Source organism: Salvelinus sp. IW2-2015, unplaced genomic scaffold (assembly GCF_002910315.2).
Source record: "Salvelinus sp. IW2-2015 unplaced genomic scaffold, ASM291031v2 Un_scaffold2611, whole genome shotgun sequence".
NCBI classification, from domain to species: Eukaryota; Metazoa; Chordata; class Actinopteri; order Salmoniformes; family Salmonidae; genus Salvelinus; species Salvelinus sp. IW2-2015.
The window spans coordinates 55,792-69,195 of record NW_019943919.1 but is presented as its reverse complement, the minus strand read 5'-3'; the positions used below and the strand labels follow the sequence as shown (position 1 = coordinate 69,195).

Here is a 13,404-nt window from a genome sequence, read left to right as displayed (position 1 = left end):
TCAAACTTGCCGAAGTCCATTGTCTTGAAGCGGTCGATGGGTGGTCTGATATACTCGCAGTAGGCACTCTTCTTAACCACTTCCAGCTGACGTACACACGACACATAGGCCAGCCTGGACTGGATCTCTGCCATGTCTGGAACCTGGGTGGGTATAGACGATAGGGTGTGAGAATGTGTGCGTGTGCGCGTGTCGGTGTGTGGGGTCATCTGCGTTGATCATCATACCTTCACTTTCTCTGCCCAGGGGTTGATCCGTTTCCACAGCAACCACCAGCCCGACAGACTGTCGCCATAGTTACAGAGGTCCGTCTCGTCCTGGCTACCTACGTCGATGGCGATGACAGTCTTGGCGCCCATGTTCCTCGCGATGTCCGCTGTGGGACGTCACGTTGTGACACACACACACACACACACACACACACACAGACGTACACGAGCCGGCAGCAGGGACGATAAGGAAAACCCAGTCTGGGGTTATTGTGGTTATCTCCTAATAGGAACYTTGTCCTTCATATASTTTAWTACATARTCAAACTCACTCCACCAGAAACAGACATCCCAATTGGCTGGATTATCACCAACTGGAAAATCACAAACTTAATTTCATTTCCAGTTTTATACAATGCATCTACTCATATCGCCCTACTACACCTCTACATTTTTTTTGATGGTCCCAATGTTTGGGTGAATTCTTATCTCCACTTTTTGTTCCCTCCTGTATTGTTGATAATGCAGCCTTGGTGTGTGTGTTTATGGTGCGAGTCCCAGAGAGGGTTTGAGACCAACTACCCTGTGWAGGGTGCAGGTCTCACCAGTCCACTCCACAGTGTTGACCCAATGTGTWCAAGGAACTGGCAGGCAGCCTAGCGGTTTAGTGTTMGTCTAGTAACCCAAAGGTCGCCAGTTCGAATCCCRGAGCCASAGAAAAATCAGTCAATGTGTCCTTGAGCAAGGCACTTAACCCTAATTTCTCCTGTAAGTTGCTCTGGATAACAYCGTCTMCTAAATGACAAAAATGTAKAAAATGAACCAAGCCTAAATTTMGAAGAGTTTAAACRTATATCATTAGCGTTAGTTCTATGGGTACTAGCTATCTAAAGCCATCATAAACACTAGATGGTTACTATGGCATTGCYCCTCTTCTGCCTATTAGAATGTGAGACTAGTCATTGCTTTAGCCCGATAGACACTGGGTCCAACTCTGTGGGTGTGTRCACCCAAATCATCAAATAATCKCACGTATCGTAGACCTCGAAGCCACCCAACCATGTGGCACAAACCACAAGGAGATTCCACATCTAAATGAACCTAAATCACCCAAAATAGAGAAGGATGATGTTCAACTCATCAGGTTTGTGAAACATTCGGTTTTGTGTTTCATTATTTTTCTTCTTGCACGCTTACAATGCCTACTTTCCAAGAGGAATAACAGTAGCATAAGTTAGAAGAGATAGAACATTTGAGTAGCATTGCAGATTTTATATAATTTTTCAAGTTGTCTTTTTTTCCAGTTGGAATGCAAGAGGCATCAATACATCCATTTTGGTAGAACTCCAAAGTTGTAACATCCTATTGGAATACCAGTTTGTTGGGGGCATGATACTGGGTTTCGTATTCAAAACTGGAAGGGAATGTACTGTCAGAGGCCGACTGGTTCTAGTAAGTCACTGATTTAGAAGCATGGGCTTATTGTTTTGATTTATGGAATGGATTAAAAGCTAACTGGTATATCGTTAAGTTGCCTAAATTCCACACTCTATCAAAAACACTCCCAATAATTGAGAATACGGTATATGTCCCGCCCCTTTAGATGTCTCAGCCAGTAAGACCCAGGAAGCCTGACTGACAGACACATAGCATTCTGAAACTCTGTTATTTAGTGCCGATTTAAAAAGCTTGTGGATACTGTACATGGGATACTTTGTACCACCAGTGTCACCATCACTAACACACTTTGACGCTCTGTGTTGTATTCTCCCATCTGATAGGAAAGATTGATCTGAGTGAAAGCAGTTACAGACCAATGTCAAATACACTACAGGGTTCATTTACATATTGTTCCCCTCAGTTCCAATTGCCTCTATGGCTATAATTTTGAAAAGATTGTTTTGGCAAATTAAATTTGAACATTTTGACAAGAGAAAGGATTGAACGCTCATTCCCACTGCTCAGATGGTAGAAAATTTCAACTTAATTTCTGTTCAAACTGTCATCTCCACCATTGTCAATGACAGCCCTACCATGGATGAGCTCTCAATACCCCCCCCAAACTAAAATAACTCTGATGTCCTACCTACCCCTTCCTATCCGCCCTCTTTTCCTGTTCTCCTCCCCATCTACTTGCCTGGCAGGTTGTTGATGTAGCCCCCGTCCATAAGCAAGTTGCCATCTTTGGGGTCGCAGAGGGGCGGCAGGTACCCTGAGAGGGTCATGCTCGCCCTCACATAGCGCCACAGTGACCCTGTGAGCCACACCCAGGGGGAGGGAGGGGATAACATCTCAATAACGTTGGCGTAACTTCTCAGGTTAGTCATGCGTTTTGGCAGCAGACCACGGCCCCAAACCAAAGGGATGCAATCCCAATTGGTTAACCCAGAGGTGGGTAACCGCCAAGAGGTTAGCCACAGGATGTGAATGTGGTGCTGCCCAACCTCTCAAATTGCTTCTGCATCCCCTGAACCACCTTACCATGCACAGAGACCTGTGTGTGTGTGTGTGTGTGTGTCAGGTCTAGGCACAGGGTACAGGGGTAAGGGTGCAGCCACAGAGTATCAAGGGTTGGTTCGATCTCCAGACTCTGTCCCCAACCACAACCTTATGCTCCTTGTGAGTTAACCCTTGTGAAAGGTTATCGAGCRAAAGTGAAGCTTTTGCTTTTAGAACCATTTATAAAAAGTAGTGTTTTACAGCACTTGGTGAAAACATACAAAAAGGGGGAAGAAAACTAAAATCACCAAAAATACAGGTATGAGGAACCTTTTAAAACCTAGCCTTCAGTTCCCTGACTCCCCAACTAGACACAAYGAGCACTGGAGGTTGGTAGTCTGGTCACAGCATATGGAGATCTCTCAGACACTAGCGAACATGTTAGGGGCAACCAGCCAGCCCTGCCCAAAGCTGTGGTCCTGTAATACCACTCCGGACCAGCAGAGGGCAGGGGGAGGCTGGGCGCTGCATGGATTGGAAGGAGAAGGAGCACCAGAGGAAGAGCAGGATGCCGCTGTGTGTGGAGTTTGAAGGGGACATACGAGACTGAAGAATTTCAGTGTGGAATCATTGAACTGAACTAGTTCTGGACTTAGAAGTACTAACAAAACGCACAGTCACCATTCTCACCCCACTTTTAATTTGAGGCTTCAATCAAGCCTTTCACTGACAAGAGTGATGGAACTGTATGTTCGGCTATGGGCATTGGTAGGATCCAGAACACTTTTGGCATCTCGCTAGAAAAAGCTAAAGGGAAACAGGTAGCATCAGCAACACTGTCATCAATATATATGTAAAGAGTAAATATATAGATGCGTACAGTACACGGACACATGCACATACATGGACAGGGGGAGGTGTAGCTGCTGGGGGGGGGGTGCAAATGGTTGACAGAAGCCATTCATAAGCACTGCTCGGTATGACGACATGGGATCAAGCGATGGACGAACAGACAGACAAATGGACAGAGAAAAAACGACCACAATTAAAAAACAAACATGAAATAGCCTATATGGTGATCTTCTCTGACCTCAACACAAAACCTTTATTTCCRGACACCATAGGATCAGCTTCAAACCCTGAAGAGAACGCTACATGTTGTGTTCCTATAGCTAGGTCGATACGCAAGAAGCTATAACCTATGGACCTACACTGACAAACGAGTGACTGAGACCCAAGCTTTAGAACGTGGGAAACGACAAGCAGCAAGCTGCGTGGAAAGGCCTTAGGGAAAAGCCTGTGTGCCATGCTCAGGAAAAAGCAGACGAGTAAGTGTACACTTGGTGTGTAGTATACCAGCCAAGTGCAGGAGAACTTGGGAGATGAAGTGGAGGAGCATGGAGAACCAAAAACAGGGAGGGGGCGGGGCACCAAAAGCAGGACCATCATGCACCTCTCTGTCTGACCCATGGATATGTACCTGCATGAGCAAAGCCTCACTGCCAATCCGGAGGCATGGGGAGGGGCTTATTGACACTGGGGGGTGGGACAAAGCCAATTCGTAACTGACGTGTGTATGAGTGTGAACTATTGAAGCCAAATTGAATAGAGAAGTATTGGTGTTAAGAATGGGTGGTTCTGGGTGTAGGGGAGCGAAACATTYCATKCCCTCCACTCACATACCGAAATATACACTGTATTAGCCTAACTTTCCTTCCAAACCATGGGTTCCCAATGTCCGACTGGTCAGGTGGGGTTAAGGTGAGACGGAACGTGAGGGGGAGGGAGTGGTTGATTGTCGGTGTTTCAAGGAGCTTAAGGTAGAAGTTGCCCCTAACCCCAGATRTGGGATCAATTMACATAACCCCAATCCTAACATTAACCATCAGGTGGGTGAAAATAATATGACCCTGTATCAGTGGTCAGGAGCAACTTCTACAACTCCTTTTGGGGTTGAGACGGGTCGGGGTTTGAACTTTGAACTCTGACCTGGGACATTGTTAACATAGCAACCATCCACAAGCAGGTGGCCATCCTTGGGGTCGCAGAGGGGAGGTAAATAGGGGGTGTAGGAGGCACTCGCTCTAACATAGCGCCACAGCGAGCCTGTCAGAATGGAAGATGGAGAAGGGACATCAAACATGGACAAATAGCCCCACGTCACACACAGACAGAGAGAGAGGCAGAGCCAGAGAGAGAGAAAGAGAGATAAGGAGTGAGACAAAGGAGAGAGGAGAGATTAGGGTTCCAAATTGTCAGAAACGTTCCCAAAGTTCCCGTATTTGTTGGGGAAATTCCAGTTGAAGAATTCCCAGTTGATTCTGGGAATCCTCCAACTGGGATTTCTGAAAAACCTGAGACCTTTGGAAAGTTTCTGTAATTTTGTAAAACCTAGGAGCAAGACAGAGCTAAAGATGGCCAGATATATAGAGAGAGTGAGGGACAGAAAAGAGCAGGAGACAAAAGGGGCAAAACATGTCCAGAGCTCTCGACYTATACAATCTAAAAACGTAAAACGACCTGAAATTGTATCTGACGTATACAGTATAAAACCCTCAGGGAACATGGCCAGGTAACATAACGCAACGTTTCTAGAAGTAAATAACCAGAGAGGCCAGTTCTAGAAGTAAATAACCAGAGAGGCCAGTTCTAGAAGTAAATAACCAGAGAGGCCAGTTCTAGAANTTCTAGAAGTAAATAACCAGAGAGGCCAGTTCTAGAAGTAAATAACCAGAGAGGCCAGTTCTAGAAGTAAATAACCAGAGAGGCCAGTTCTAGAAGTAAATAACCAGAGAGGCCAGTTCGAGAAGTAAATAACCAGAGGCCAGTTCTAGAAGTAAATAACCAGAGAGGCCAGTTCTAGAAGTAAATAACCAGAGAGGCCAGTTCTAGAAGTAAAACAGATAGCACAGACAGGATTGTAGATGACAATGACATTTTTTCAATACAGATAGAAAATAACTAAATAGCGTCACAGCATTAATATTACACTGAATTTCAAACTAATAGTTCAAATGGTGTCATCCATTTACTCTCCTAAACCACTCAAAAGGAGCCATGAACACCGTAACCATGTATTAGTTCAGAAACCTCATTGGAAAATGGAGACCTACATACACTGAGTGCACAAGACATTAAGAACACCTGCTCTTTCCAGGARATAGACTGACCAGGTGACAGCTATGATCCCTTATTGATGTCACTTGTTAAATCCACTTCAATCAGTGAAGATGAAGGGAAGGAGACAAGTTAGAGAAGGCTTTTTAAGCCTTGAGACAGTTGAGACATGGATTGTGTATGTGTGCCAACAGGCAAGACAAAAACAAATATATAAGTGCCTTTGAACGGGGTATGGGAGCAGGTGCCAGGCGCACCGGTTTGTGTCAAGAACTGCAACGCTGCTGGGTTTCACGCTCAACAGTTTCCCATGAGTATCACGAATTGTCCACCACTCAAAGGACATTCAGCCAACTTGACACAACTAAGGTAAGCAATGGAGTCAACCTGGGCCAACGTCCCTGCGGAACYCTTTCAACACTTGTAGAGTCCATGACTCGACAAATTGAGGCTGTTCTAAAGGCAAAAGGTGTTCCTAATGTTTTGTACACTCAGTGTATTTCTACTCTATCCCAGGCTATCAACAGCCACAGTCYTCCTGTTTGGTGTTTTGTTTAGAGCGTAAGAGCGTATTAGCTTGGTTAGATAGATAGCAGCCGACAACAAACAAGAAAATTACTACAAAATGCACCAACATTCTCGGAGAAAGGGATCGAGAGAGCGAGAGAGAGGGAGGAGACCAGTGAAAGAGAGAAGTAAGAGTTAGAAAAYGATCAAAAGGAAGATCCATCTACAAGCCAGGGAGAATTAGCTAGCACACACACAATGCAGGATCTATAAACTTGATGGCTATGACCATACTCTAAAAGCCACCATCTTGAAATTAAGCTACAGGTCTTGCGACTAGCGTAACATAAAAAAATAAAAAAAGACTAAATGATGCTACATTTACACAATGTCGAAGAGACTACCATTCATTGGTTGGCTTATGGAAACATGGGGTGTTGCATAAACCAAATAGTGCCACCACGAACACATAAAGTCCTTGCGTTACGAATGAGCCAACGGTGTAACTTCCTATGTTGGAAAACCCTGAGGTTGGTGTTAAAAAAACGGCCCACTTACTCGGAGCTTCAGACATTGCGCTCTGGCCATGTGTGGTGTAGGCTACGGTTGAAGTTCTCTAGGTACAGATCTAGGATCAGCTTCCCCTCCCCCAATACTAAACTTAACCATTATTGGGGGAAATACATAACTGACCCAAGATCAGGGTCTAGGGGCAACTTCACTCTATTCCTGTGTGTAAGCCTCCASTAATGGAAATTTGAGCTGTATGAAAGCACATTGGGAGAAACTATGGGAAGCGAGGGAGGGATGGACGGAGAGGCGTTAGGGTGCGGAGGGGTAAAGCAAATGAAGAGTGTTCTGGATCCTACTTGTTGACACGGACAAGGGTGGAAGGTTCAACGACTAGCACACTACATCTATAGTACACTAGCCTGGCCCCAGATCTGTTTGTGCCATCTTCCCAACAATGACCATAGGAGATGGTAAGATGGCAAAACAGATCTGGGACCAGGCTAATAGTAAGCCTATACAGCAGATGGTGAAAGTGTCCCCATATGAGCAAATGAACATTAGGGAAGTCACTGTGGCATGGTTTGTTTGGTGTTGTTTTAAAGACATGTTTTAAACATAAAACAGATGTGAGAAAGGTAGGAGGAATAACCTGAGAAAGAGAGCAATAGAGATGAGTAGTGGGAGTATACTAGGCTGCGTCAACAGGAAGTGACATCACACTAGGGAGGAGGAAGGTGGTCGGTAAAGAGAGAGAGTGTCGTAAAGCTTTGCTCTCGCCGTTAGTAAACATGCCAAGTGCAGACAGGCATCGAAGATATAACTGGAGGACCCTACAACCTTATGACACCCCAAATCCAGGATCAAGGAGGACTCAATTGCTACATTTGCCTATTTGGCCTAAAATCAGTACATAAATAACATAGATTACTTTCTTTAAATGCCTTTGCTCTTACAAACCAGTGGACATTACCGGTGATAACGAATGCATGCAACATGTACTAACACTGGATTTGGGGGGGTAGGTTTCCTTCCACAAGCCAAAAGGTGTGGCCTATGACCCCAAGAGGTCAGCAGGGGTCGTACCCCCAGCCTCTAGGACTATTCTAGCTACAGTTAGTGGCAGTGCATTTCTCACTCAGTCAGTCATCACACACATAAACAATCCATATATTAAGTGTCAGTCAGTCAGTCAATGGAGGAACATATTAAACAAGCGGGGAAAAGAGGATTTTGCTCTAGCATACCAGCTGTATGACCTCCCTATTAGTATTATACAGCTGAAACGCATGCAGAATTTATCTAAAACGCCAAATTATAACAACACCTAGCTATCTTAAGATGAATGCACTAACTGTAAGTCGCTCTGGATAAGAGRGTCTGCTAAATGACTAAAATAAAAACAAATGTAAATGTGCAATTAAGGGCTGGGATTTTAGTCCCATAACCCATACTCTGATTCAGTAAAATCAGGGCGTTCTAATCTAAATTATCTAGCTGTTATCATCAAACGCCGAATGACATTAGGAATGAATGATCATGTCAATCCCACGTTAGTTCTCGGTCATATTGGYCCSTACCAGCGTGAGTGGATTGATTTAAATAGTGTTACATATGGAGTATATATCTAAATGAAATACATATCTAACTTGTGTGTGTGTGTGTGTGTGTGTGTGTGTGTGTGTGTGTGTGTGTGTGTGTGTGTGTGTGTGTGACTGCTTGAGAGTTATCCTAACAGCTATCCAATTTTTACTCAAAATCCCGCAGAACTAGGACAATTACTTCTATAGTGCGGTCAAGACAACTTCAAAATCTAGTCGTCCATTTCTAAACAGCGATAGAGCAGAGAGAGGGAGGGGCCAGCGGTTAGCTGCCTGTCACTCACCGTCTTGGTGCACACGCATGGCGGACGCCGTGATGTCAGTAGTCACGTTGAAGTAGGGCAACCACAGGTCCTGATGGTTACACAGACCACACATTCCATATGAATTGGAATAAGGAACGTTCAGAAGGACATATATTATGTAGAACAAATATGCCTCACCAAAATGTGGAGTAGGTATCAACGTCAGCTCTATTCAAGACATTTCTATCTGAAACTGTTCACAAGGTTTGCCTACTGAACGTGGCCCAGTTTCCTTCACAGACAGACATCTCTAGTAGCACTGACAGACAATGTGACCTCTCACCTCAGCCTGCTTGTCCTGGAACACTTTGGAGATGCTGGTGTTGAAGGCGGCGCCGGTGAACATTGAGGTGATGGGATAGGTCAGGTCAAGAATGGTTTTGAATACGGAGTTCATCGCCTGTAGGGAGGGAGGGAAGGAGGTTAATAATGAGCGTGTCTGAGATCAACATTTCAGTCAGAACCGCACAGAATCACCTTGCGTCCCACATGACCACTCATTATGTGATCAACACGAGTGATTCTGTGTCTCGCCATGCTCAAACTGATTCCCTCTAATACACTACATGTCACCTGACAAAGGAATGTGCCAAATGGTCAGATATAGGAACAAGAGAAGTGCATGATGGTATAGCGGAGGGAGGATCAGACCTTGGACCACTCTCGGGCTCTCTGCTTGGTGCGCACCGCACTCCTCTCCTCAGCGTACAGCGCCCCGATGAACGACCCGATGGACGTCCCGCCCACGATATCGATGGGAATCCCTGCCTCCTCCATGGCCTTGATCACTCCCACGTGGGAGCAGCCTCTGCAAGAGTGACAGAGACAACAACCAATCAGAGAGAGTAGGAAATTCACTGTTTGAGGACTGCATTTCTTCCACTTCTTTCATTCATTTGAAAAGATCTGAAAGAACTTGACTAATTCGAGACTACAGATACCCTGAAGGACATTCATGTTACAAGAAATCTTGATAATAATCAACAGAAGACAGGACTTCTCATGCAAAGAGCTGTGGTCCCATGACTGTCATTGAAAACATGCATTTGATGATGTCGATAGTGTGGAGTAAAGCATGTACTACTTGATCATCTACAAAAGAGAGTCTGGCACTAAAGAGAGTCTAGCACAAAAGAGAGTCTAGCACAAAAGAGAGTCTAGCACAAAAGAGAGGTGTTCCTATCAAAACTAAGTCCACTGACCTGGCACCTCCTCCTCCCAGCACCAGAGCGATGCTGTTCCCAGTCAGTACCCGGGCCAGCCGAGAGAAATCACTGTGTCTGTCCGCTGTCTTCTCAAACACCTTCTCATACACCTCCCTCTGCCCGCCCGCGCACACACACACACACACACACACACACACAAAAACACACGTCGATTTCAGATGATAATCTGAGCAATTTGTAGGCTTCCATGCGCTTGAAACGAGAGCTTGTCCAACAATTCAGACTTGGTTAGCGACAGTTGCTATCCACCAAAGCGCTGTAAGTGGTTGGTAAGCTTGTCAATGGATCATTTCCCCAAAACGACCTGGGCTGGGTTTCCCAAAGCTTTTGTTGCTAAAGCACTATGTTATTTCTCATGAAAACCAAAACTCATGTTACTCGTAGAACTGCAAAGTGCTTCATTTTGAGCCGTCACTCCGTGCAAGATAAAACAAATGTTTTGATTGGATGAAGAGGACATGCTCAACAGGCTATTAAAGTATATATAAAACAGACTAGCCTCCTCTCTTACCACATCGTCAGAGCTCTCTTTACAACTGTCCTCATCCTCCATTTAATGGAGGAACACAATCAGATGTGGGCAAAGGTCGGTGTGTAATGAATGAATAAACGAAAAAAAAGAAAAAAAAAGAAAGTTAGAAAGAGAGAAAGTAAAAAAAGAAACAAAGAAGTCATGGCATCTCCCCAGGGAGTCGCACCAGTTTTGAGGGGCTGCGTCGTGAGAAGACCCGGCGGGGGCAGCGGAGGTGYAGGTGTCCAGAGCACCAGCTCCTCATGTTGAGCCACTCTACGGTCCTGGAGGGCCCCGAGCCGTCCTCTTTATGGAGCAGCACCAGCTGTTTCAGGGCCCTCACCGCGGTGTTCTCCAACATCTGCTCTAACTAGAGAGAGAGAGAGAGAGAGAGGCATGGTTAGATACAGTACTGAGGATAAGATGCAGTCATAACTAGACTGCTTTAAAAAAAAAATATCTCTACAAATAAGCTGAAATATGAGGTTCATGTATAATTTCACAATGAAAGRTTTAAATTGAACAAATAAATGTAACTAGGCAGCTTGTAAGTAGAGTAGCTTCATAGGTCAACCAATCCTCCAAACACTAGCAACCCATCTTCCAATTGAGCCCCATCCAAATCAACCTCCAGCTCTTRACCCCGTCCCTCCTACCTGTCCCAGCGCAGGTTCCTGTTCACCCAGGCCCACYATGAGGATGCAGTCAGCCTGTCTGATGCAGCGCTGGGTCCAGGGGGTCATACTGCTGTCTGTCTGGTACAGGACTATCCTGTTGATGTCCTCCTGCTGGGCCAGCCAGCCAGACAGACGGTACTCATGGATACTGTTACGAGGGGAGAACGAGAGTGAAGAACAACCAACTGATATGGATACTGCAGAGGAAGAGAGGAAGAAGAGAGGATAAAAACGGACCTATCCAGAGCGGAGGCCCCCAGTCGCTCTCTGATGATGTCACTGGTCAGCAGCAGGGTAGGTCCTACACATCAAGGACAAATGTTTAATATTCCCGAGAGAACAATTTATGTATATAAAATTGAATATCGCGGTCACTCAATGTAACAATTTAGTTAAGGAACAGAATAGAACAACTTTATTGTCCACAGAATCTACTCACATTAGGCAGATGTAATCACTATTGACTAATATGAAACAAGACGTTCAAGTCATAGTAAGGTTTGATTGACAGTTGCTATGCTAGTCTCTAGAGGTGTGTACCTATGGCGCTGAGGGCGTGGCTGAGCTCCAGGTTGAAGGCGTTGATTGGCACCTCGTCACAGATGGGCAGTACGGCCACAGTGGACAGGTTACTGGCCGGGTTGGTGACGTCAGGGCTGGACGCTACGCTGGACAGGCCGAGGGCAGAACCTGGAGAAGTACGGGGTGAGAGAGAGAGAGTGTAATACATGGCTTTATCTAGAGGACAAAGAGGGCAAGTGTGTGTATGCATACTGTACATGCCTGTGTACTTGTGGGTGTGTCTCACACACACACACACACTCTCACCTGAGAATGGTCCGCGGGCCTGTTGCAGGTTCCCCAGGATCTTCTGTCCCAGCAGGTGGATCAACCTGGTGACCACCTGTGGGTACCTCCTCTTGATGTTGTTGAGCGTTCCCTCTGGTAGCTTGACCAGCTCTGTGTCTCTGACCGCGTGGACCGTAGTGGCTCTGGGCTGTCGGGTCAGAGCCTCAACCTGGGGAAAACAGGAGGAGATGATAGTAAGAGCTCCAAAATCATGGGATTTAAAAAGGTATAGTGTCCCCAATGATCTAATACAACCCAAACATACACTATACACACACAGGTCTAATATAAATAAAATAGGTTGACTTTATTCTGAATATTAGCTTTATAAACTAATATAGTAACAACATATTCTGCATGAAAGACCAGAACGATGACAGCTGTAGAAATGGGTCAGAGTCTCACCACTCCTATGAGGTCTCCTCGACCGTACTCTCCTACCAGCTCCTTCTTCCCGTTAGCTTTACGTATAACAGAACGTAGACGTCCGTTCAGAACTATGTAGGTGCAGTCCGACTGGTCATCCTGCCTGGAGATAGGACGAGAGGAGGTGGAGAACAGTCACTTCGGTTAAAAAATAAAATAAAATAAAAATTGTTGTTTGGTTTCAGGACAGTGTACATTTGAGCGTGTCTGTGCAAGGCTAGAGTTTGAAACGTGTCAAAGAAAAATACCTTCAGATAGGTGATATTGTCAGTCAGAAAAATGTGCCTGCTTGTAATAAGAACAAACACACTAATACAGATTTTCTGGTCAAATTAAAAATACTGTCATGAGAGAAGATTTGTCCAGATACCTATAGAGGGCTCTGCCAGCCTCCACAGCCATCCAGTCTATGGCGAAGTCCATCTGTCTGACGAAGGGGGACATGCGGATGGCTACGGTGTGGGCTGCACTCAGAACCACACTGGGCTGTTCTCTCATGATCCTAAAGACAGGGGGCAGCACAGAGCACACCAGATCAGGAAAAACACACAGACAGTATCTCAGGGGTGAGGCAGTCACTAMGCTTAAATATCACAGGAACTGATAAACAAAGCGAGGGTTAGGAGAAGTGTATGCCACTTTCGAACCACTTCAGTCTTTTCTACCATGACCAGATAGATAGTAATAACCAGCATCTTATCAACAGTGAGACAGTTGTGACATAGAACGAGAAATGCATGTTTGGAACTGAAGCCAACCTACTTGTAACAGATGGTTTAATAGTCAACAGTCAGTGACTACTGGTATATTTAAATTTCATGTAATCATTCAACAACCTGCATTCCTCTACTTCTAAACCCGAGTTAGGCTTAAACTGAATGTTCCAGCTTAATGCCCAGACTGTGAACTATACCCCTTTCACACAGAAGGGTTTAGCCCAGGGGTAGGCAACCCTGTTCCTGGAGTGCCACGGGTACAGCAGGATGTTGCTCTAACTAGGCACCACACCTGACCAACTGAGCTAATT

General features: G+C 45.3%; 1 protein-coding gene across 1 annotated transcript in view; it reads right to left on the bottom strand.

The window, feature by feature from the left end:
• LOC112074382 (patatin-like phospholipase domain-containing protein 6) overlaps positions 1-13,404 on the bottom strand; it is a 28,276-nt gene that overhangs the window by 946 nt on the left and 13,926 nt on the right. Inside the window, exons 17-31 of the mRNA XM_070440502.1 lie at positions 12,748-12,879; positions 12,357-12,480; positions 11,931-12,120; positions 11,643-11,792; positions 11,340-11,403; positions 11,082-11,250; positions 10,613-10,795; positions 9,891-10,009; positions 9,340-9,496; positions 8,972-9,088; positions 8,668-8,737; positions 4,638-4,754; positions 2,347-2,463; positions 228-376; positions 7-143 (exon numbers count right to left, since the gene is read on the bottom strand). Coding sequence (XP_070296603.1) covers positions 7-143; positions 228-376; positions 2,347-2,463; positions 4,638-4,754; positions 8,668-8,737; positions 8,972-9,088; positions 9,340-9,496; positions 9,891-10,009; positions 10,613-10,795; positions 11,082-11,250; positions 11,340-11,403; positions 11,643-11,792; positions 11,931-12,120; positions 12,357-12,480; positions 12,748-12,879 — 1,995 coding nt within the window. The remainder of the gene's footprint in view (positions 1-6; positions 144-227; positions 377-2,346; positions 2,464-4,637; positions 4,755-8,667; positions 8,738-8,971; positions 9,089-9,339; positions 9,497-9,890; positions 10,010-10,612; positions 10,796-11,081; positions 11,251-11,339; positions 11,404-11,642; positions 11,793-11,930; positions 12,121-12,356; positions 12,481-12,747; positions 12,880-13,404) is intronic.